A 25,101-nucleotide genomic window follows, 5' to 3' on the forward strand; every position below is an offset into this window, starting at 1 on the left:
ATTTCATAAAAATATGAGTCAATAAAATTTTTAAAAAAGAATTACATGCACAATATTTGTCAAAGGAAACGGATGCTAAATACAATAAACCAAGTTGTCATCAGGTGATATGAAATAGAACCAAAATTACTTGGGTACGGTTGATCCACCCATCCTATAAAATCAGCCACTCCACTAAAAACTCAGAAGATCCACAAATCATAATAGATGATATTTATATAATTCAATAAAAGAACGCAATGGACCGGTTTTTGATCTACCTATTTCAACTCAAGACGCTTCTAGCTTAGATTAACTCCTAAAATCATGCCGTAAACTTACCACTGGATCTCAAAAGTCTAAGCTATCAAGAAGTGGAACAAGTCAAGACCGACTAGACCAGGAACGAGTCAAGCGGAAAAAATTATTCAACATAACAAAATGGATGACATAATACAAAATTGCCTAATGAGAGATTTAAACCATGACTTTTGGCAAAAATATCATGTCTATTATAGCACAAACTTTGCTCAATTGTTTTTTCTTTCAAACAAAACCAAGATGATCTTGAGAGATAACTTTGGCCTTTTCTGCAGTGGTCAAATTAACTATAGTTTTTTTTTTTCTCCCTTGATGCAGTGCATCTTGGTTCAGCACTATTCGAGAGAGAAGAGAGAGAGAGGGGGAGAAACCATGTTTTCTTGATGCACCTTTACTGATGCAACCACCGTATTCCTTAAGAAGAAAATAACCAATAAAATGTGGGATTCCATTTTCCAGATAACCTTAAATCAGGGGTTAGGCTGGCATCACGTATGCCGCCGTAATATGACTTGTGTTCCCTCCCCTCTCTTATTGAACCAAGACACATCACCATCTTACCCAAGCTGCTGCTCTTGTGAAATTTTTATATCAGGGCGGCATTGACGAAGGGGATTCATGGGGCCAGGACGGTGCTGGTGGCTGGCACTTTCAAGGCCATGGCAAACGTCAGAGACGATTCTGAACGTTTCAACTTGCAGTCGTAAGAGAACCAGACAGTTTTACACAGGACCAGGATTTGATGGTGATGACAACTTGAGAGAAAGGGTCAAAAAGTTTTGCAGAGGACCAGACGACAGATTTGGATTACCTTTCCCTCAGGAAAAGCGAGAGAGAGACAGACACAGAGAGAGAGAGAGAGAGAGGAAGATATTTGAATTACCTGAACCAAGAGAGAAAACGCCAGTCTATTGATGCAGAAATTTAAAAGATCAAAATACGAACCGAACGACATATCGTCGGTAAGAGATGCTCTGAGCCAAAAGAAAATGACTGATCCTCGACCCACACCACCTTGGAGCACGACACTAGCCTCAATATCGCGTGAGATATTGATATAACTCGCGATTGCCTCCAACCACGGACCAGATCAATGCAAATAAAACTGGCGACCACCGCCAAAGGGATGAGGCACCAGCATCTTGGCCTAAGCCCCGGATAGTCGATCTCAAAAACCAAAAGATTTTTTGAGTCTGACACAAATGAACGGATTGGTGCATTGCAGCATGCAACGAATTTTCTTTTCAAGAAATAACTTATCTCTGTCCTCCATTCCTGGGTGCATAGCAGCAATACCATCTCAGGAATGTCCCAACAAATGCAATGAGGCAATTAAAAAGAAGGCAGAAGGGCAAATGGATAATGATACTTTAATGCTTAACATACCAACACGCGATTACTAAAACATTAGTTTAATGCATAACAAAGCTAGAAAGTGTGAATGCACGCATGCCCATATGAGAGAGAGAGGAGAACATTTTAAAGCAACTGAGTGTAATTACAGATGACTACCATAAAAAAAAAACTCAAAGATTTGTTTAATGCATAACAAAGCTAGAAAGTGCGAATGCACACATGCCCATAAATGAGAGAGAGAGAGAGAGCATCATTTTAAAGCAACTGAGTGTAATTACAGATGACTACCATAAAAAAAACTAAGTTAAACATAACCTCGTGGATGATGACATACCCAAAAGACTAAACTGACCTGAATTGTTTTGCCAAACATCTCCATTTGCATTTGAAGCTGTGTTAGAGACCCAGTCACACCCAAAATTAACTATTTTTTCAGGACATGCTTCTCATACAAGGCAATGATGTCCTTCTTATTGGGATTTTTTAGCTGTAACAGTTGTGAACCAAATCCATGCTTCGTGAGCTCCTGTTTCAGTTTCAACACAGTAAACTTTGCATAATCTTTAGCTTCCGTGTTGTGATTTTCCTCATTCTCATTTCTATCTTCTTCCCCTATGAAAACAGAACCACCATCTTCTGTGGGAGTATAATTGTAGGGGCTAGTGGTACTCTTGCATCTTTTTCTGCCCCTAACCACCTCTTGATCAACGTCCATGTTGTGGACAGATTCAGTGCCCAGGCAATCCTCCACCCTCAAACGCTTCCCGTGAGCAGTCCTGAGCTTGCTGTCAAGTGCAGTCTCATTGAACCGAACCGAAGTCAGCTCCTGCTGGAGTGCATCTAGTTTGCCTTGAGTTGCTTGAAGCTGCACCGACAACGCCTCCGCTCTGTTGTTGGCTTCTGCTAGAGCCACTCTTTCTGTTGCCAAAAGACCCTCAAGAACTTGGACTGTGTTGGACCTCTGTGCATTGCTCTGACTCAACATTTCCTCAATTTCCCTCTCTCTTTCATTGACCCTTCCCTCAAGTGATGTGACCTTGGAATTTGCATCCATCTCAGATCGGCGCAGCCTCTCAAGTTCGTCCATCAGCTTAGTCCTCTCTCTCTCAAGGCTCTCAACCTGCCTTTTAGTTCTTTCAATTACTGTCAATCTTTCCATCCCCAACTGCTGAGCTTCATTCTTCTCCTTCTGAGAAGCAACCACTTCAGCACGAGCCGAATCAGCCAACTCAATTGCTCTCTTTGCCTCCCTTTCCGCATCTTTACATCTCTTGTCTGCTTCGCTGAATTTCTTGCATTCAGAAAGGTATTTCTCCTCAAGATGATTCTTTTCTTGTTCCAGTATTTTGACTTGCTTCTCATGAGATTGAGCTATAGTTCTAACAGAACTCAAGTTCTCAACTAATGTTTTCATTTCATTTTTCAAGGCCAAAGATTCCGCCTCCTGGCTCTTCAATTTAGATTCTGCAGCCTGCATATAAAGCACCTCAGCCATTATCTGGCCATCGTCTTTGAATGTGAAACAATGACATGCAAATAAATTGATGCTTCTGTAACATGAAAAGAACTAGAGTTCTACCTCCAATTGTGAGACCAAACTGTTTGCATGCTTTTCTGAAAGGTCAATCTTTGCGGTCAAATTGGCAATGTCCCTTTCCTGTTAATTAGTTTAAGCAAAAAGACATAAGGGTTACATTTATAAAGATAAGACATAGCAAACAAGAGAAAAATGATAGTTACCTTTTCTGCTATCTGGTCAGCAAATTCTTCCCTCAAGGCATCTTCTCTTTCTTGTGCTTTCTTATTAGTGCGTTCTTGCACTAAAGCTGCTCTCTCCAAAGCTGTTTTAGCTTCTCCGATGGCAATATCATATTTTCTCTTCCATTCCGATGCCTCTTCCTGAGCAGAATGTGTCTGTTCACGAACAGCAGCTAGTCTCCCTTCAGAAGAACTTAGTCTGGACTCCAGAGTGGCAAGTTGAGCCTTGAACTTATCTTCCTTAGCCTTCTGCTCTGAATGAATATGGTCATATTTAGTTTTCCAATCGGAGGATTCAAGTTTAGCAAGATCAAGAGCTTTAAGTAATCCTGAACAACGTTCCTCTAACTTGCTATGTTTGTTCTGCAAATCCAAAATACGAACAGAGTAATCTTTGGAAAATTTTTCCTTGTCACTTATGGCTTCCTCATAGCGCTTCAGATATTCAGTTCTGTGTTTCTCATTTGCCTCAAGTTGCATCTTAAGCAATGCCAATTTGTCTTCACTTGAACTGCATTTCAACTTAAGAGTGCTCCTTTCTGATTCAATTTGATTTAATTGCCTCCTGAAAAGGTCCAGTATTGAACCCTCCAAACTGAAAAACTAAAAAGTGTCAATGTAGAAAACTGAACAAGAAAGTCCATAATCTAAACCAACACAAGGAACTATAGAGTTCGTACTGCGGTCCAGATTGGACCTTAATGGAAATGGATCATATCAGAACTTTGAAAAATTAAGACCCAAACCAAAGAAGGTATAAAAGTCTTAAAAGGGTGGAAATGCACAATACTAAACCAATATGGCCGAGACTGAGGCGATTGGTGTGTGAAAGGAGTCAGACAAACAAATCCATTTGCAAAACAGACCATTCCAATGTAAAAATTACCCTCAAGCCTTCTAGTTTGTTTTTTCGAGAAATAACTGTCATAGCTTTTGAGAAATAAACCATCTAACTTGTTACTAATGCTAATTTAGTTCAAAGTACAAAAGTAAAGAAACACACCACTTCTGCAGAAAAGCAGCCAATTTTTGCCATTTTCCTGGCCCATGAGAAGATGATTCGTATTTGGAGAGCAGACTGTCCAAACACTGCAAAGGTATTCAATGTAACAAATCATCATGTATATTTCCAAAGAAAAGAAATATATAAAAGAAGAGATAAATCAATCAGCTGTATGGATGCCCTCAAGTCTAGGATCAAAGAGCAGCTACCAGAAGGAAAGTGTATCATCTATATTTGATTTAGCCTTATACTTCAAGACACATGCTGTATACTGAATTTTGATTAGATCATGACATGGAGTAGAGAAGAGCTATCAAACAGAAAGACAATGCTAATACATTGTTAAACCTACTCATACTATGCTCAGTGTTAGCATACCAGATATAAAAATCATGTTTGGATATGGACTCCAAACCCCTAGACTCATGATAACTACGGCCATGCATAATGTGGATGGATTAATTTGAGCATTCTACCAATTTTCACAATTCATAACATAAAAAAACTACATGCATAACATTATGAAGCATGTAATGGTATGACAAATCAATACTGTTATTAGAAAAGAGGGGCATTAGCCACAAAGTTGGTCATTAGCCAGAAAGTTCATAATTGAGCTAACAATGGGTAGCACAGTTGGTCAGCACCTCAATCTGAGGGCTTGCCATTTAGGATGTCAGGGTTCAAATCCTGGGACTTGCTCAAGAAGAAGAAGAGAAAGTTCATAATTGACGGCTTCACCAGAATAAATGAGTGAACTTTACAGAAGCCAAGTTACATAGCATGTAGCTTTATTGAAACAAAAAAAAAAACAGCATAAATTTCTGGTATTGTGAACACCAAGGAAAAACAATGCTTGTGAGATCAGAACACATTGAGCTAATCTGAATATGCCAGTAAATTGAAAGCAACCATGAAAGTAAAATGAGAGAGCATGGTGAAGAAAAGATGGCAAAACGCTAATCCTACTAAACAAAGAACTAACAAGCTCAAGATGAACATGGCCTTGGAAAAATTACAAGATATTTGCACTAAAATATGTATTTGTTGAGTATTATATGCATGCATGTGTCATTGTCAGAAAATGCCTCACCTGAATCACATCATCAAGTTTCGCATTAGGAACACGACAAGCTTCTTGCAACTTTGTTTCCATGCTCTGTATTATATTTGAAGAGAGCAAATCTGCCTCTATAAAAGCATTTCTTTTAAAATCCTGCACCATAATGCAGTCAATGATGAATGCACAAGCTAGATGGCTAACATGTCAATCAAGAAGCAGGCCTGTATCTAATTACAGCACCATTCATTGAAAGGTAACAAATATATAATTCTCCAAAACAAGAAGCAAGGATTGACTAAGCTATCAATGTCATGATGAATTTTATCTATTATACAAGTCAAGTTGTGCCTTTTAGGTATTATGTGACTGACACATAGCTTGGGTATTTAAGGAAACATTCTACAAAACAACAACAAAGACTGCAATGCTGTGTAGCTTCGAATGTTGGGCAGTAAAAAGAGTTCAGAAAAACATGTTTGAGTGTGAGAAAAATGAGAATGTTATAGATGTGTGATAAAACTAGAAAGAATAGTCTGCAAAAAAAATATATTAAAAGTTGCACAAATTTAGTACAAAGTGATGGAAAATCGATTAAGATGATAAGGCTTGTACAATGATAGAAAAAGAAGGGGAAGACCTCAGGTTATAGCAAAAGAAGGGAGACACCTAAGGTAACATGGATGAAGGTTATGGAGAAAGATATCAAGAAGCTTGGAATAACATCAAAGGTGCTCCTAAAAAGGAATACTTGGTGAATAGGGATCCATAAGGCAAATCTAAATAGTTGAGGGGAGGCTGGATGGTTACAGTACCTTCCAGTTTCTTTTCCTGAAGTGAACAGGAGTTCTTAGCGGCACTTCAAATGTCAAGGAAAGGAAACGAAGAAATCCATCCATTCATGGTAAGCAACCTTTATAAAGCATGGCAGCAATGGAAGTGAAAGATGTGAAAACAAGGTACCGGTGACAGGTGGTAAGTGGTACCGAGTAATAATCAAGTGTCATAGTTGTGAGAGTGATAGGCCAAGGATGCCATGTATATGGCATGTATGTGTATGTGAATGTGGTGAACATGAAAGAAGCAAATATGTGTGTGTGTTTTTAATTAAAAAAAGCTTTTGGAGGAAAGCGAGGGCGCGGTGCTATTTAATTGCAAAGAATTTACACCATCTAATAAATCTTCTCATCAAGTTGAACAATGGTGGACTTCTATAGAAACTATGAGATCACGCATAAGGCAAGACCCCATAGGACATACATGAACCCATGCATATATGTTTGCATTTATATACAAACATATATGTCATTGTCTTTATAAGGTAGAATAGAAAGATTGTCTAATTATAAACATTTGCAAAAGGATCAACTACATGGAAGATTGGAGATGTGGTGGCTCATTAATGAGCAAAGGTGGGAACAGAATTTACAATGTAGAAGGCATCATAGAAAAAGATCTCAGTAGCATATTTTTAAATGCATTACTTGCTTTACTATAACAAAATTATCATATGAAAACTGAAAATCTGCCTAAAGAAAAGGAAAGAGACTATAGAAAGAGAATAACAGGCAGGACCCTTAAACCAATTATGAGTTTTTATTTTTTACAAGTCTAGATTGCTTTAGATATTATCACACTTGAACATAACAGTGCTGTGACAATAAGAAATGATAAGGCAATTTTGTTTGCTTTTGTCAGCAAAAATACAGGCTTTGAATTCCAATAGAAATGGCTCACCATACCCATACATAACCTTAGCTGGTGTCTTGGAATCATGGAGATACACCTGACTAAGGATTTAGTTTTTAGGGACATGAGTGGCCTCAGACCAATTGCTATGCTCTGGAAGTCGGAAAGTGGAAGATTCCAGTGACTTTATGCATATGTAATATTAGCCCTCGTATTTTAGTTTTTAGGGACTTTATGCATATGGGGGGTTCAGTGCTTGAATGGTTTAAGCATATGTAATATTGTATGAGCTACACGAGAGAGACAGGATATCAGCCCTCGTATTTTAGCTGGAACCACTTAAAAACAACCTCCATGCAATCAAATTTAATGCAAAATGGTACAGTTCCAGATTTAAACTAGCCCTAGTTTCATTGAGAACTATGGATCACCAGCAGTTTAAATCAATCCGCAGAAAAATCAAGCTTGGTTCAAATTATCTAAAAGAAGTCCCATAAAATGGATGTCTTAAATATCTTGATTCAGCCACATTATTCAAATATACTATATGCTTCAACAAATACATGCTATGAAGATTGAACATTGATGAAGCAATAACTTACGCTGATTTACTGATGAAGGAATTAACAGAGATAGCATTCAATAAAACTATGATATCAATAGACATTATGGAAGCCAGTGCAATTCATTCAGCAGAATGGCAAATATTAAGGAAATGAAGTCAATGCTCACCTCAAATGCCTTTCTGAAAAAATTATAGAGAAGCTTTTCATAATGCAGACGAGCTGAGCCAGCTCCCACAGCAGTGGTGTTAAAAACAGTTAGAGCTTTTTGAACAGCATTTTCATGCGCTTCTCTTAGAACAGCCTGAAACATATGAAGTTACTACAGAATGCAGACTGCAAACAAGTTATACATCTGCAACACAATGCATTACATAGAGATCTTTATACCTCTTCTGCCGGTTTTGTGCGGTCAAAAGAAGACATGTATATATCAGCAGCCGAATCATAAGCTCTGCGACATTCAAATTCTTCGACACTCTACAGAACAATAGAAAAATCAAAAGACTGCCCTAAAATAAGAAAATTACACTCAAAATGGTGTCATAGCATTGCTGTTTCATTTTAATCCAAGTCAGAAACACATTTATCACCATTACGCACAGAGATTAAGCCTCCAAATCATAAAACAGGATGTAAGAAATAGGAAAAGACACAGAGGTAACTCCCCATCCCCTTACTCTGGTCATTATACTGGTTCCCATGCCGAAGGCAAATGCCCCAAGGGAAATCAAATTTATGTTTTTTTACTGCCTAGAACTTTTTGGCAATGCCCACTATATTGAATTATATGCCCCTATTGGTTTGCTTGTTGATTGGCAAAGAGGCTGGAAAATAACAATCAATAATTTCAGACATCAATATTTTGGAAGTCAGAAATCCCTAATCATCATTTCAATCAGACGTGCTTCAATCCTTGCATTTTTTTTATATGAAAAAGAAAACAAGAATTAAAACTGTCTAAATGAAATTGCAACTGAATTATCAGCTCACAAAAAAGTAGACTATGACCATATCTACCGAAGTCAAAAGTACACTTCCACAGCCAAAAAAGTGAAAGGGTAAACAGGGCTGAACTATGTTCATATTCACTAAAGTTCTGAAAATATCAAATATCAGTATGCCTTTTTTTTATAATACAGATATTACATTGATGCAGAAAAAATAAAAAAAACTAATATTAATTAATCTTAAGGATGATATTGACTTAATATAGGAGTACGGCTCTTTTCCCATACTTTATATTCCTTATGGGCTTTAAAATATGTACAGTAACTTGATTCTCATACTTAAAGACAGGTATGGTCAAAAGGAGAAATCAACGACATTAAATACATAAAAACATGCATATCTGTATACCCAAAAAATCACATGCAACAAGGTAAATACAAAACAAATCATGTGTTCAGAAACTGACTCACAACAACTACAAAATAATGCACCATGCTCTCCAGGAGAAACAGGAACCTTTGTGTTGGGTCTGCCGGTTTTGTAAATGTTGGTTTACTAGCTAAAGAGAGAACTTCGAAAGATAAGATAGAGATTATATTTAGGTAGTCAAGATATTCAACGATATGCACTGGTTCTGATGAGTTGAGGCTGATATCTCTAATCAATTGGAGATTTCATTTTCTCATACATTTGTTTCCTCAATTACTTACTATGGATAATTACATCTTACACCTACCTCTACCGCATTGACTTCCATTTATATTTTAATATCTTTTTTTTTTTGGATTGAGTAGAAAATGTTTCATGTCAATCTTGTATACCACATCAGATCTTGTAAATCAAGAAAAACCTTCATAGGTGCATCATCCACCCTTTGCAAAAAATAAGAACTATAAATAGTTGAAAGAAAGATGTCTCAGTAAATAAGGCAATTTTTTAATTCTACAGACGAAAGCTAAAACCAGAGGTCCAGAAGTTCATCAAGGTGATCATTTCATTTCTTGTTCCTATATAGTTTTTGTGGAACTGGTCAACCTACACCCTAGTAGTGCTTGCACAATCACCTAGATCAACTCTGCTATTTCGCGAACCTGACATCAGACTGCTCATTATGAAAACTGGCATAGCAATTTGCTTTTCTGAATTAAAGAGCACAATGACCTGCACATTTCAATAAGGCAGCCATGTTCAAGTATTCGACATCTTGACCTTAGGCCTTACAATGGAGTGCGTAGGTGCCAAGATCTAGAATGATTTGTCATTCCGAAAATAGAGGGGTTGTTCTTATCAAAAAGAAAAAGAGAGAGAGAAGGTAGTTAAATTATTGGTAGGAGACCTCTTTTGAGAAAATGAATCATGATTTTTCTAAATGGATCATGACTTTTTTGAATAAGTAGACAACTTTTCTTAGCTTAGCTTCATTTATTCATGAAAAATAAGGTATTTGTTTCCCATTAATAAAGGGACCGCATCTTGCAGTCTAACAACACTTGGGAAGAAAACCATTAAAACACAGAAAGTAGGACTGCTAAATAAGATGTCATGAAAACTGCTTACGGACACTAAGCATACTTATTAATCACGTCTCGGGGTTCAATCAGGTAATTATATCATGGATGAGTATGTAGAGAGCATTTTATGAGCATCTACAAATGCAGGTATGCAGAAGGTACATTTGTCAGATCTAATAAAAAACAATATCAGAAAGTTCAGTCCTCAGTGACACAGAGTACTAATTAAGGTACTTACCTAAAATGTGTTGATCAAGCATGCATGAACTTTAGGACAATAAACATTCAAAAGAAGTATTTTTCTAAGTTAGAGTGGTTTATTTTGGATAACAGTTGTCTCTGTTAAGTCTCAGTGTGTTTGTCTTATCACAAACATATCCATACGGTTGGACGATACATGCTACATCAGCTTTCAGACGTGCATTTCTGCTATTGGTCAAGTATTCCTTCATTGCTAAATTTCACAGACAAAGGCCTATTACCTTGCAAATGGATCCTGAAAAGCTCAATATGGAGGTTATGCTCAAACCCTATGTTAAACTAATAAAGCATCCTAGCACAAGAGTACTGCAATATGTACATAACTTTTAGCCATGACTGATGAAAAGCAAATTTAAGGACAATAAGGCCATGTCTGCAAGGGATTACTGTATAGTTCGCTCCCAAGTCCTAATGACAATGTCACAAAAGACTGAAACATCTATGACTTAGATGAAAGCAAAATTTCAATCAGCAGCAAATTCACTTCATCTGCAGTGGTAAAGTAACTGTTGCATCACAAAGTCAACTGCGGTGACTAAAAAGCCTCGTGGAGAAGTAATGCCCAATGATTTAAAAAAAAAATAAAACACCAATAATCAAGATATTGAGGGAGAGATTATCCCATATCAGAATTGATACTAATAGCATGCTTTTTGAGCATAGTTTCAAAGCTAAGATGATAATGTGGATGTATGTGAGAATGAAAGCAAATTTCTCAATAAAACCACAAGGTGAATTTGGAAGCAAATGCATGAAAAATAAAATGAACAACATTACATGGCGAGATGGCCTCTCCAGCAATATACCATGTTAAGTCACATAGGTAACTTAAAACTGCAAAGGCAACGTAAGCATGTTCAAAATGCTACAATTGCTAAGCTACAATTCAAACACTCCAGATCAAATTGTTTTCCAAAAATTGGTATGATACAACAATAAGATTAATAAATCTTGACAAAGACTATGCATTATTGCAACTTAATCTTCAATAACAAGATATGAGGAGCATATCTCAGTGGCTTGATCCTATATGCTTCAAGTACACAGAGCTGATGGATCTTCACTCCTTGAAAAGGTGAAGACAGTATTCAACACACAAAGATGTGATGCATTAAGAAATGACATGCTGGCCATGTAGCATTGGCGTTACCAATTGAGACAAATAAAATGAAGTATGCTATTGCTGTCATATAAACAGCATTTTTTTGCAGTTGCAATGGAACATTTTTGAATAACAGAATATAATTTAGCATATTATTAAAATATGCTCAAGGGATAAGTGAGAAGGATAGAAAGAAGAGCAAGTTTGTTTCTTGAAAATTAGTGAGAGCAGAAAGTTGACCATCTTTTGCTAGGAATGCAGGCTAGGTCCCAATGATACCAAATAATTAAGCTGTAGCTCATACAATAATTGCAAGGAACTAACACTTCCTTCTTCCATCTTCTTTTCTAAACAGCAGCAGATGGAACTTTTAATATTTAATTAGTCACATAAGGTTATAAACAAGTCTTTACAGTTCTTTAGATGACTAAATATATGATGATGCCATTTCTTTTGTATGTAGGAATGTAAACAAAATATCAAATAGAACTTCAATAAAATATCAAATAGAACATAAAAGTAAATAAGCAGATATATCTCATTGGTTCAAGCCAAGAAAATTGATAGCCGGATTGGTATAAAACAATCAACTTGGCAATCATGCTCAAAATCTCTGCATAAACAGTTACCAGATTTCACCTAACCAAACAGAAAATTAGTGCATTACTAGCATGTAACATAAGGGATGGATAGGATACAGTTTTTCTCCTTTTCCCAAATGTTCAAGAAATGCAGTATAGCAATGTAACAAATTATGATACATTGAAAGCTTCAATAGCTAAATTTATGTTGCGCGCGCATTAAGCAATGAACTTTAATGATAGCCGAACAAAAACTTCCGACCCTCTGTGCAAAAGCTTCCATCGTTAATACTGACCTCGCACCATGTGCAAGGTACGAATTTTTTCCTCTAAGCAAAAACTCCCATCATTAATACAAACTATACATCCATGTAAAAACTTCCATCATTAATACTGACCCCATGTGATGCATCTGGTTACGTTTTTTTTCCATCTTACTTCCAGTTGTTCTTGAAACACAATATAACAATGTAACAAATTATAATAAACAAAAGGTTCCATAGCCAAATTTCTGTTGCATATTAAGCAATGAATTTTAATAGTGGCCAAGCACATTAATACTAGCATTCACATGGTGAATGGAGAGCTCTGCACAACTTAAGCCTCCATTTTACCTGATATAATAGAGTAATAGACTAAATATGTTATCTACTCATGTTTCACGGTGTGACAGAACAAGCAATATTTTTATCCAATAACGAGATTAACAAGTTAAATATGTATTTTCACCAAGTTACCAAAACTAACCATTAACAAAGAAACTCAACATAGTTGAGAACAATGTGTCAAAAAATCACAACAAGACTAACCTGCCATGAGGAGGATATTGTAGGTATAGCACCATTGTTGATGGCATCCAAAAATGATTGTGTAATACCGGAAAGAATAGGACCTGTCATTACAGTTGCTCCTACTTGTTTAGGTCTGGTTCGCTCAAAGACGAAATTTGTGAATGCATCAAGGCCAGACCTAAATTCTGGCCGCAATTTATCTAACTGCACAATGAGAATTAGAAGAAAACTTTAAAAAAAATAAATTAAAATTCATAATGATGGTAATGTGAAGTGTGTAAATATAGACTTACAGGGATTTGATCAAGGCGTTGGAGATCATTTTCATTGTTCAATGGTCGCACAAGTGTGAAACACTCTCTATCAGGGAAAAGAGCACGAATGGACTCCCGAATCTATTCATAAGTAATTTCTTGAAATCAGCAAAGCAAGCCGAAAGCTATGATAATAAATATCATTGATATAATGTATACATTCATAAACATCAAACAAAGATATCAGGTCTGCATAAAACAACATGTAATTGTGTATGAAAAAGAGTTCATGTGACACCTCATTTTTAGCAGATAGATCCCTTCCTCCACCTTGCACAGGTCTCAACGCTAACTCTAAGTAGTCACGTGGGGTGATTTTCTTATTATCCTCTACTAAATCTAAATAAAAGTCCTGAAATCACACAGTAACACTTGGTCAATGATCAAACTGGTGCATATTGGAAACAAGAATGACTGAATATAGAAGACACTCCCAACAGTAAGCATGAAAGGCAAATATAATCACCCTCAATAGCCAAACAAAGACTGGAGAAAATTGCCCAAGCTCAGATGCTGTGGATCTTCCTCCAGATGCTCTCACTCGAATATGTTTAGTCATTTCAGTGACTAGAGATAGACGATCAAGTGCAGCTTCATCTATACCCCCCATCTGCAAAAGACAACACAGATTTATCTACAGAAATTATTAAAAAAAAGAGACTGCATCAGACATACAATTCCAACTGAAAATGAATCTTCAATCTCACAATTCTTTTTTAAATTCAGATAAAGGAAGCCTCAGTACAACATCACTCTACCTGGTTATAGATAAACATGCTTGACAACAGAACTGCCAGAGAAAATATTTGTGTACTATAAGTCCCCTGTCAAAAAGTAAGTGCAGAAAACACAAACTACATCAGTTCGGCTCCATGATCATCAGTTACATTGCTACTTGAAGTGATTAAAGAAAAAAAGTAATTGCAACAGCATCTTTGAGTTAAATCTGACCTACATCATATCAATCAAAAATGATAATGTTTATTAAAGAAACAAAAAACAGTCAAAACACAGATAGCTCTTTTAGTAGATCACCCTGCAATGCACATTAGAACACTCAATTAAGTTCCAATTACCTATAACGAAAATTATGCTGCAAATCAATAGATAATTCCATTTCGCATTTAGTACGTGCTCGATCTTAACACTTAAACCTCTTGCATAGATTTATCAGAAAAAATGTCTAGTAAAAAATAATATCCTATAAATTTCAAAAGTTGCATTTTTCACCAAAAAAAAGTTCAAAAGTTGTATTTAGAATCAAAGTTTTATATACCATGAGATAGGGCTGTCTCAGCTTGTCGTGAATGGGATGCCCTGCATACCAATACTTGGGGTGGTTGATGTCTCGTCTTGTCCTGGTTTATCTCTTGACTCATCCCCGTCCAGACACTTGGGATGATACAGTACCCCACTGTCCCACCAGTATTCAAAACCTCGATTGGAATGTAGCATTACTCTTATCACTATCTATTAATCACTTGGTTTGATTGGTAAATAGTGCCTAGACATGGTGACCTTTTCTCAGGTCTTTCTATTAGTCTTAGTAAAAAATAGATACAAGTGCCCTTCAACGAGACACAATACCTTAGCTCACTCCATTTCATGAGGTCTCGATGAAAATTACATCTTATATCATATCATGAGCCAGCCAAGCCAATTTCAATACACATCTTAGCCTACCAAACAAAATGTTCTAACAAGGCAGCATTATGTTTAACTAGTATTTAGCATGTGCATGCATGTGGTTAATTCAAGATATCAACTAACCAGTTAATCCCAAGAGGTTAAGCTAATAGCAAATGGGTCAAAAATGTATATCAGGCTTAACATAGCCCATAACCACCCACCCACCCCTCCCCCCATGCAGCCCAGACCATGCCACATGGAGGGATGACAAAGTCGAGCCAAGGATGAGTAAAGATGGCAATTAGGAATTAAGATAAAAGATGATGGGACATAATTAAATAAGTAACAAAACAAGAGGGGATTTTCGCTCAGGATTTTCAGGAACCTGAGCTCGGATACAAATATTAACTAACTAGTCAATCCAAAAGCTTAAGCTGGTAGGTAATGGGTCAATTATGTTATCAAGCTTAACACCTGAAGAAACGTGACAGGTTTGTATCTCTTTCTCTTTTCTTTTCTCTCCAACCCTCACTTTACACAAGAAAACAAGGCACTTGATGGAAAGTCATGATCTCATCAATCAAGATTATTTAATATAAATTTATACTTATACCTTCTGTTTAATGTAATTTATTTCTCTCTCTCTTTCCTAGTTGATTTAAAGGGAATAGGAAACTGGTGGAGACAAAAAGTGGGCTCTATCTGATCCGGGACAATCTACAGCATCTGGAAGTATAACGGAGCTGTAAAGATCTATGCCACTGGTGTAACAATGGAAACGGCATGAAGAAGAGAAGAGCAGGGTCCTCCCATGAGAAGCTCGACGTGGGACGTGGGAGTCCTCCCATGAGAAGTTCGACATGGGACGTGGGAGCTCGGCGTGGGAGCTCGATGTGGGACGTGGGAGTCCTCCCATGAGAAGTTCGACGTGGGAGCTCAGCGTGGGACATGGGAGCTCGGCGTGGGACGTGGGAGTAAGTTAATGACAAGTGGAAGTTATCTTCTCCCAAACCCATACACAGCCCGAGGTGGTTGGGTCACACATCCGAAGTCTCGCATCACAGGTCTCGCGTCGAACTGTCTCACATCGGTCAGCTACGAGGGAGGTTTATAAAAGCTAGAAAGTCTAAGAGAACAGTAGAGGTTGGAAAGAGGAGAGGTGATATACGTGTAAGGGGTTATATCTCTATAACAGTGACCTCGTCCCTATGATAAATAGAGCCACCATGCATCTAAGTTCTCTTCACTAAATCCCTGTGTATTCCATCTCCTCTGTTTCCTCCCTCCATTCTTGACGAAGGCTTCGTGTGTACTTCCTTCGTTTGGATCAAGTTTGGTATCAGAGCCTCTCACGGTTCTACCTGTACATGGTGTTAACAAAATCCGGCTACCAGGTAACCGGCGAACCCTTCTCCATTTTGCGGATTCATCGTCGACCGGCAAGAGAGGCCGCACCTTCATCAATGTCGACCGACGATGACTTCACAACAGATCAGCCCGACCTCTCCACTAAGGTCGATAGGTTGACCACTCAATTAGAGTCAGTCCTAACGTGGATTCAAGCTCAAACATCTTCCCCACTGCCCACAGTGGTGAAGAACGGTGGCGACGATCCTTCTCTGCCACGAGCTCGTTTGACAACCGTGAAGAACAAGACTGGGGGTACCTCGGTCTTGAAGGAGGAGGACCACGACAACCCGGATGATGCTAGCATTGTATCACTCACGGAAGCTAGACCTTGACCCTTCAAAGTTGAGGCCAGGATTGACATTCCGACGTTCGACGACACCATCGACGCGGAGAAGCTAGACTCTTGGGTGGACCAGCTAGAGACCTACTTCACCCTTTACGGGTTTAGTAGTGGCAAGAAAGTCGCATTCGCCCGACTGAAGCTAACCAACCATGCATTAGCTTGGTGGAACGCGTACTTGAAGACCAACAACAACAGGGAGGTAACTTGGGAAGAATTTTCCCACCTTCTGCGCCAAGAATTCTATCCGATGGGATACTTTCAGGATCGATGGTCGCATTGGCACAACTTAAGGCAACGACAGAACCAAATAGTGCAAGAATACATGACGGAGTTCCGGCGCCTGGCGGTGATGCTAGGCATCTACCTCGATAGTGAAGACGTTTTCACCAAGTTCGTAGCTGGCCTGCATCGACAAATCCAGAATGAACTACGCTTATATCAAGCAACTAACGTCTCCAATGCCAGTAGCATTGCTATGACCATCGAGCAGAAGAACAAACCCGGCAGTCACCGTGCTCCTGATAACAGCAAGGAGAAGAATGGCGGCAACCATCATCCTAGGAAGCACACCCACAAGAGTAACTCTTCCTCTTCATCCAAATCAAACGAGTTCTGTGAACACTGCAAAATTACGGGACACGAGAAGAGGAAGTGCTGGAAGCTACATCTGGAACTTTTTCCAACAAAATGGAAAAAAGATAACCAAGCAAACGCACGACGGCAGCAATGATCTCCAACATCCCCATCGAACTCGAATGGGTCGAAGGAGCAGAGAAGAGTTTGTCTCTGATGGCAATGCCGAAGGAGACAACCTCGAGTCCGCCGACCGTACTCGACGAGGAGTTGTTCATATTGCGAATCCAAGTGAAGCAAGAAATCATCGAGGCCATCATCGACACCGGCAGTCAAAAGAACCTAATCTCGTCAAGCTTGGTTCAAAAACTAGGTCTTGAAACAACACCACATCCACGACTATACCCACTTGGATGGATCCAGAAGGACGTGCAAGATTGACCGCCAGTGCAAATTCCACTTCGCCATCACTAGTCAATACATCGACCAAGGAACGTGCGAAGTGGTACCTCTTGATATTTGCCAGGTGATTTTTGGTAGTCCATATCTTTGGGAGCGTGATGCTATCTACTACCGACGCGCTCAACGGTATCAGTTCGAGAAAGACGGGAAGAAATACATCGTCAACAAAGATCAAGCATGCCAAAGGGTGGATTTGGTGACTGCCTGCCAAGCAAGACGGATGGTAAATGCATGTCAAAAATTCGTCCTGTTGATGATCCGATCGGTAGAAAATGAAGTAAAGGTTTCAGCTCTAACATTATCATGTAAAGAGCCGGACAGCAAGTTGAATGAATTACTTGATAAGTATGCGAGTCTGTTCACAGAAGCGGGCATGTTACCTCCCAAGCGGGCGGTAGAACATGACATCCAACTTATCTCCGACTCTACATTGCCTAACCTTTGCATGTACCGCAACTCAGTGATGGAGAATGAGGAGATCAAGCGGCAGGTGAACGAACTACTTGAAGCTGGCGTCATCAAACCAAGTAGCTCTACCTGCGGCTCGCCGATCGTGCTGGTACCGAAGAAAGATGGAGGGTGGCGCATGTGCATTGACTACCGAGCTCTTAACAAAATCACCATCAAAAACCGGTACCCTCTCCCACGCATCAATGATTTATTGGACCAGTTGAAGCATGCAACTGTCTTCACAAAGCTCGATCTGAAATCTGGATATCACCAAGTTCGGATTCACAAAGATGATATGTGGTTTGTAATGCCATTCGGTCTTTGCAACGCCCCGGCCACCTTCATGCGGCTAATGAACAATGTCCTCCGGCCCTTCATTGACAACTTTGTCATCGTTTATCTTGACGACATTCTCATTTATAGCCGTTCTTGGGATGAGCACCTAGTTCACATACAGCAGGTGTTCGAAACCTTGGAGCAACATCAATTGTGCCTAAACCGCAAGAAATGTGAGTTTGGCAAACAAACCTTAGTATATCTTGGGTTTGTAGTGGGGGCTGGCGAGTTACGAGTTGACCCCAACAAAGTGAAGGTGATCAAAGAATGGCCGTGTCCACAGTCAGTAACAGAGGTCCGGAGCTTCATGGGAGCTTGCCAGTACCTTCGGAAGTTCATCCGAAATTTTTCTGTCATAGCTTCCAAGCTACATACATTGACAAAGGCCAATCAAATATTTGTGTGGACGAAGGAACATGAAGACACCTTCCTCCTGTTGAAGAGAAGGATCAGCGAGGCACCGGTTCTCGCCTTGCCGAACCTACAGAAGCCGTTCGAGCTTGAAGCAGACGCATTGGGATATGCCATGGGGGTTGTCCTAATGCAGGAAGGACGTCCCGTGGCATATCACTCGGAGATGTTTCAAGGTGCTTCGAAGAATTACTCGACGTACGACAAAGAGCTACTTGCTCTACACCAGGCAGTGAAGCACTGGCGCGTCTACCTCCTCGGCAAGAAGACAATAGTGCACACTGACCACCGGCCACTACAGTCGGCCACTACAGTACCTACAGATGCAGACCCAACTGCAGCAAGCCCGACACATGAAGTGGATGACATACCTGCAACAATTCAACCTCGTGATCAAATACATGAAGGGCATTCACAACAAACTGGCGGCCATGTTGTCACGACCACCGGTAGCAACATTTTGCTTATCAGTATTCATGCAAGTGCAACCAACTTTTCATGAGTATACCGGCTGGTATGATGAAGACCCCGACTTTCAAAACACGTTGGCAAACATAAAATCAGGGAGACCATCCGACTTCATGCTACGTGATGGGCTCGTTTACAAAGGGATGCTTCTATGCATTTCATGAGCCGCCGAGCGCGTGAGATACATGCGGGAGGCACATACATCAAAGATAGCTGGGCACTTCGGGGTGACAAAGATGCTACAAAATCTGCTCCGCTACATCTTTTGGCCGAAAATGCAACAAGACGTGGCCCGATTCGTCAAAAGATGTGTGTTGTGCAGCACATCCAAACCCACCAATCGAAAGGTCGGATTATACACACCATTGCCCGTTCCGACACGACCATGGGAGAGTGTCTCTATGGATTTCTTGGGTGGCCTTCCAAGAACGCGACAAGGACACGACTACCTATTTGTAGTAATCGATAGGTTCTCAAAAATGGTGGTGCTCATGCCTTGCAAGAAAACGGTCACCAGAGAGGAGGCGGCATGGCTCTTCTTCGAAAACATATGGAAAATGTTTGCGCTTCCCAGCTCGATTATATCTGATCGAGATAGTCGGTTCCTAAGCAAATTTTGGTGTGCCTTATGGGCCAAGATGGATACCAAGCTAAAACGGAGTACAGCCTTCCATCCTCAAACTGACGGGCAGACTGAGGTAGTCAATCGAACTGTTGTGCATCTTCTTCGCGGCTACAACTCTAGACATCCCAAAACTTGGGACGAGAGCATTCCTTTCTTACAGTTCGCCATCAACCACACGGTGCACAATTCGACAAACAAATCTCCTTGCGAAGTTTGCCTGGGCTTCCTACCACAAAGTCCTTTCGACCTGGAATTCACAATTGGATCTACACCACAGACCGTCAGGGAAGAAGGTAACATGGCAAGGGCGCAGCGTTTCTTGGAGAACGTTCGAGGGTGCACCATAAGGTAGAACAACAGCTACAAAAAGCCCAACAGAAGTATAAGGAGCGCCATGATCGACACCGAGTTAAAGGTGACTTCCAGTTCTAGAACCAGTAGGAGCTGGCTCCTCTCGAAGAAGGAGAGCCGTGATCCGGGACGATCTACAGCATCTGGAAGTATAACGGAGCTGTAAAGATCTATGCCACCGGTGTAACAATGGAAACGGCATGAAGAAGAGAGGAGCAGGGTCCTCCCATGAGAAGCTCGACGTGGGACGTGGGAGTCCTCCCATGAGAAGTTCGACGTGGGAGCTCAGCGTGGGACGTGGGAGCTCGACGTGGGATGTGGGAGTAAGTTAATGACAAGCGGAAGTTATCTTCTCCCAAACCCATACACAGCCCGAGGTGGCCGGGTCACACGTCCCAACTCTCGCATCACGGGTCTCACGTCGAACTGTCTCACATCGGTCAGCTACGAGGGAGGTTTATAAAAGCTAGAGAGTCTAAGAGAACAGTAGAGGTTGGAAAGAGGAGAGGTGATATACATGTAAGGGGTTATATCTCTGTAACAGTGACCTCGTCCCTATGATAAATAGAGCCACCATGCATCTGAGTTCTCTTCACTAAATCCCTGTGTATTCCATCTCCTCTGTTTCCTCCCTCCATTCTTGACGAAGGCTTCGTATGTACTTCCTTCGTTTGGATCACTATCTGTGGGAGTTTGCATTACAATAGTATAGATAACAATAACTATTTGATCGTTTCTGGTCTGAAGTTGCTAATTTGGTGTAGTATGTGAACCAATGATGTTCATTGGCAATAGCAATGCAAATCCAAGAGGATTCATAGGGTGTGGTACATTTATTTGGATAAGTTTTAACATTCTAATAATTGCATTTGATGATTAACAAAAGAAAACCATCTAGTTCTAGAAAGAGTCTAATATCCCTGGGCATGTTCATGCACACCATTCACACAGCAGTACATTTTTTCATGTCATACAAGCCAAGGGCATGGTGTAAAAACTTGACTTCAACAATAATTCATGAGGCCTTATGAAGTGATTTTTTTTCATGTATTTTACTGGAAAGGAGACATGACATCTTCTTTCATTTGTTAATTTATTCATTCTATCCTCATTAGAAGGGAAAGAAGACCCCCACTAGAACAAGGCAAACTTAGACCAGTTATCTTCCATAATCCTCAGCAGTTTTCAGAATTATAAAAGCAATTATAAAGCAAGATTTAATATAAGCTTTTCAGTAATGTAGACTTATGAACATACATCAATATATATTACATGCATGGATTATACTGGAAAGCAGGAAGAAGTGTAAGGTGATCAACAGAAAATTTCATTTCAGAAAAATTCAGCACATAAGGGTAAAGGCCATATTCCACAAGCAGATAAGTGAGTGCAAACCAAATAGATCATGTGCAAATTAGGTATGTATTATGTTAGGCACTGGAAGCAACCCAAATAGATCAAGCAAAACATTAGCAAGACTAATGTGGGACTCCCCTAAGATTAGCATACCAACATAATAATTATCAGTATAGTATGATGTGGAGGAGGACAAACTAACCGTTTGATCATAGGCATCAATTCCTTCGCTATCCAACAGTAAAAGATTATATTCAGTGCCATCAAGAGCAGTTCGCTTTAGTGGTGCACTCCATAGCCAAAGCCCCTTAGTGCATGGTCGATGAGTAGAAGCCACTTGAAATCCACTGCTCCTTCCTAGAAGCTACAAAAAAGCCACAGCCACAAGAATAATTGCCATAAAAAATAGTCCAACATATTTATTAAAAAAAGGGATACTAAACTATCTACACATTGTAAGCTACCTCCAAAAGCAGATCAGTAAATTCAGGTAATAAGAAAGAAGAATGAAATAATGGTTTGCATTTCAGAAAGAAAATGATGGCAAACTAATAGCTACGTGATTGAAACATAATATAATATAAAACTATGAGCAAATATTTATAGTGGTGGTGTTTGGAGATGAAGAATCATGGCATTATTATCATACTTAATCAGGCATAAATCACTCTATGCATGCAATAGGACTTGGTACTAGCAATAAACATGCATAAAAAAAAGATATACATGTACACATACAACTTGACTAATTATCGTTAGGATTAGCACTGCTTCCCAAACTATGCATCGAGAGGCTTAAGCTCAATTAGAAAAAACTAGTGTTGCAAGACTGTGACGTGCCATACAATGTGCATCAAAATCCAAGTTAGCTTCCTATAGATAAAGATGATGATCAACCCATGATAATCACCCAATAACACTAAGAACTAAAAGTGTTCAGTTCTATCTGTTTGATCCAGGAGGATACGAGACTCAATGTGAACTACTTTGACCATTACGAATATTCAGAAGAATCACCAAACTCGATGTCGATCACTTTGATTGCTATGAGTATTCAGAAGGATCATCAAACTCAATGTGAATCACTTTGGCCACTATGAGTGTCCAAGGGGATCACCAAACTCGATGTGGAACACTTTGGCTACTATGGATATCTAGAAGGATCATTGGGCTCGATGTGGAACACTTTGGCCACTACGAGTAGGGTTGGACAGGATTCAGAAGTGAGATCCGCCATATCGGAAAGTCAAGTCGCATGCCAAACTTTCGGAGGCCATAACTTGATCATACAATGCCCGATTGAGATGTTCTCTTTTTTTTTTTAAGTTGGGTATCTTTTCGAGATCTACAACTTTGGGCCAATCTCCTAGGAGGTTGAATCGGGCCAAAATTTCATCGTTTATACTCCAAAATAGACTGGTCAAACCGAAAGTTTTCTTTTCAGATAAGATTTTGATTGGGCGTAGCTCTCTATCCGAGAAGAATCAGACGAAACAACAAAAGGCAAAGTTGATGTAGAAGTCGAGATCTACCTCCTCAAAAATTTTATCTTTTCCTAGAATATTTTTATTAATTATATTTATTTTAGAATATCTGGTCCTATTTGAACTAGGAGAGGAATCCGACCCAAATTGTGAAAAGGGTGACATCGCTAGTATTATAAATAGGAGCTATGTACTTCAATTTAAGAGGTAAAGAATGAAGGAAAGAAAAGAAGATTTTAAGTCCTACTTTCGAGATTCTTCCTCCTTCTTTTAGTTTGCTTTTGAGAGATTCGAATTGGGCGGGTTAAAGAAAATCTTCCTTTTTCCCAATCGGATCACTGCTCCCTATTTTCACAACTCACAGGTGTAACATTAGCCATTATCCATGTTAGGCATGCACAGATGTGAGACCATAAGCAGAGATATGGTAATGAAAATGATAGGCATCTCATATAAGGATAGCTTAATGTCAACATTACTATATTTATTCTGAATTGTAGATTCCTAGCCTTGATAATGCAAAGGCAACAGGTCAACCAGTCAAAATTTTGATATGGTTACAGTTATAACACTACAAATTGCAAATCCATATCCTTCCACTATGGCTCTCAAGGAGAAAAGATCGATTCATAACTTGGTAGGTGGGTAGATACTTGGTGTCTGGAGACACAAGTAATACATAATCTTTTTTTACTGGAAGATAATTTATAATTAACTCACATTAATCACATAATAAACAGTAACATTGCCAGAGGTAGGTAGCATCTAACATTTTAATCGATACATTACTGCATGCAAATATAGTGTGATATCTTATTGGTCATATAAATTTTTAAAAGCAGGTATCCACGATGCAAATTAATAAATGCAACCCAGAGTCCAACAACAAGAATCAGAATTGAAGACAACTCGCAGCATGCAGCAAAGGCCAAGATAATAATTACCGGGCATAAAGAGGTCAAGATGAAAATTACGGGGTGCAAAGGTCAAGACAATAATTACTGAATTTGATGCCACTAGTAAAGACACTGGAAAGACCTGCTTCCCAATGCAAGTTTTTTGTACTTTAACTTCCGTTGTTTGAGAATCTACTCTCACCAAAATTACCCCTTGCAATATGTCATGAAAAGTTCCGCATGTCTGAATTTTAAGTTGGTTAACCATAACTTTGTAACCTTTCAATCAAAACCCAAGGGACAAAAGACTCAGATCATTCCATCTAACTAACCATCCAAATTGGTTCTGCCCTCACTAAATTCACATAAAAACAGAACAAATCATCATTTTTTTTTTTCCAAAGAAAGGAGACAACTTTACAAAGCTCCTCATCAACGACCCAAAATTCTCCATCCTCGGCACCATCCTTAATCAAATTGAACAAGAACAAAAAAAAAGCAAGAAGAAGAACAAACCCTAGATTTCTAGACCGGGCTAGGATCAAGAAGGAAAAACAAGAACTGTAATAGAATTCGAAAAGAACCTGGTTAAGAATGAAGCTCTTGCCCTGCCGGGCGCGTCCGCAAACGGAGATGACGCCGACGGGGCCCTTGACGAGCTGGAGGGTGGCGACGGCCTCCGGGTCCATCCGGAACTTCCCCTTCTCGTCGCAGTAGACGAGGCGGAGAGGCCTCGCCGGCCCCACAGTGCCGGGCGAGGAGGACGGCGGAGAAGCTGCAGCAGCGTCGGATCTCCGCGGCGGAGGCCCCTTCTCCTTCGACGAAGAGGCGGACGAGGAGGACGAGCCCCCTCGAAAGCCAAGCATTTGCATCATTCTTTCCCCTCTCGACCGAAGGCTATATCAATCTCGTCACTCCTTTGCTCTATCTCAGCGTCCTGATCTCTCCTTCGCTATCGCGTCCGCTTTTGTTTTCTTGGCGAAGCCCGAGAGGAGGAGACGAAGGAAAGAGGAGAGGATCGTTAGAGCGAGATGGATTTAAACAGGGAGGGTTCCTGAAACGGGCAA

General features: G+C 39.6%; 1 protein-coding gene across 1 annotated transcript; it reads right to left on the reverse strand.

Moving 5' to 3' along the window:
- Positions 1-1,758: 1,758 nt before the first annotated feature.
- LOC103707321 (guanylate-binding protein 4-like) lies at positions 1,759-25,101 on the reverse strand. Its single transcript, XM_008791757.4, has 14 exons — positions 24,619-25,101; positions 21,857-22,018; positions 13,999-14,064; positions 13,707-13,850; positions 13,479-13,592; positions 13,220-13,321; positions 12,945-13,130; positions 8,120-8,209; positions 7,899-8,033; positions 5,511-5,633; positions 4,418-4,503; positions 3,397-4,009; positions 3,236-3,313; positions 1,759-3,127 (listed from the first exon to the last, which is right to left on the reverse strand). Exons 1-14 carry the CDS (start codon positions 24,907-24,909, stop codon positions 2,081-2,083), a joined length of 3,237 nt encoding a protein of 1,078 aa, XP_008789979.1. The 5' UTR covers positions 24,910-25,101; the 3' UTR covers positions 1,759-2,080.

This window comes from Phoenix dactylifera, chromosome 4 (genome assembly GCF_009389715.1).
Source record: "Phoenix dactylifera cultivar Barhee BC4 chromosome 4, palm_55x_up_171113_PBpolish2nd_filt_p, whole genome shotgun sequence".
Taxonomy (NCBI): domain Eukaryota; kingdom Viridiplantae; phylum Streptophyta; class Magnoliopsida; order Arecales; family Arecaceae; genus Phoenix; species Phoenix dactylifera.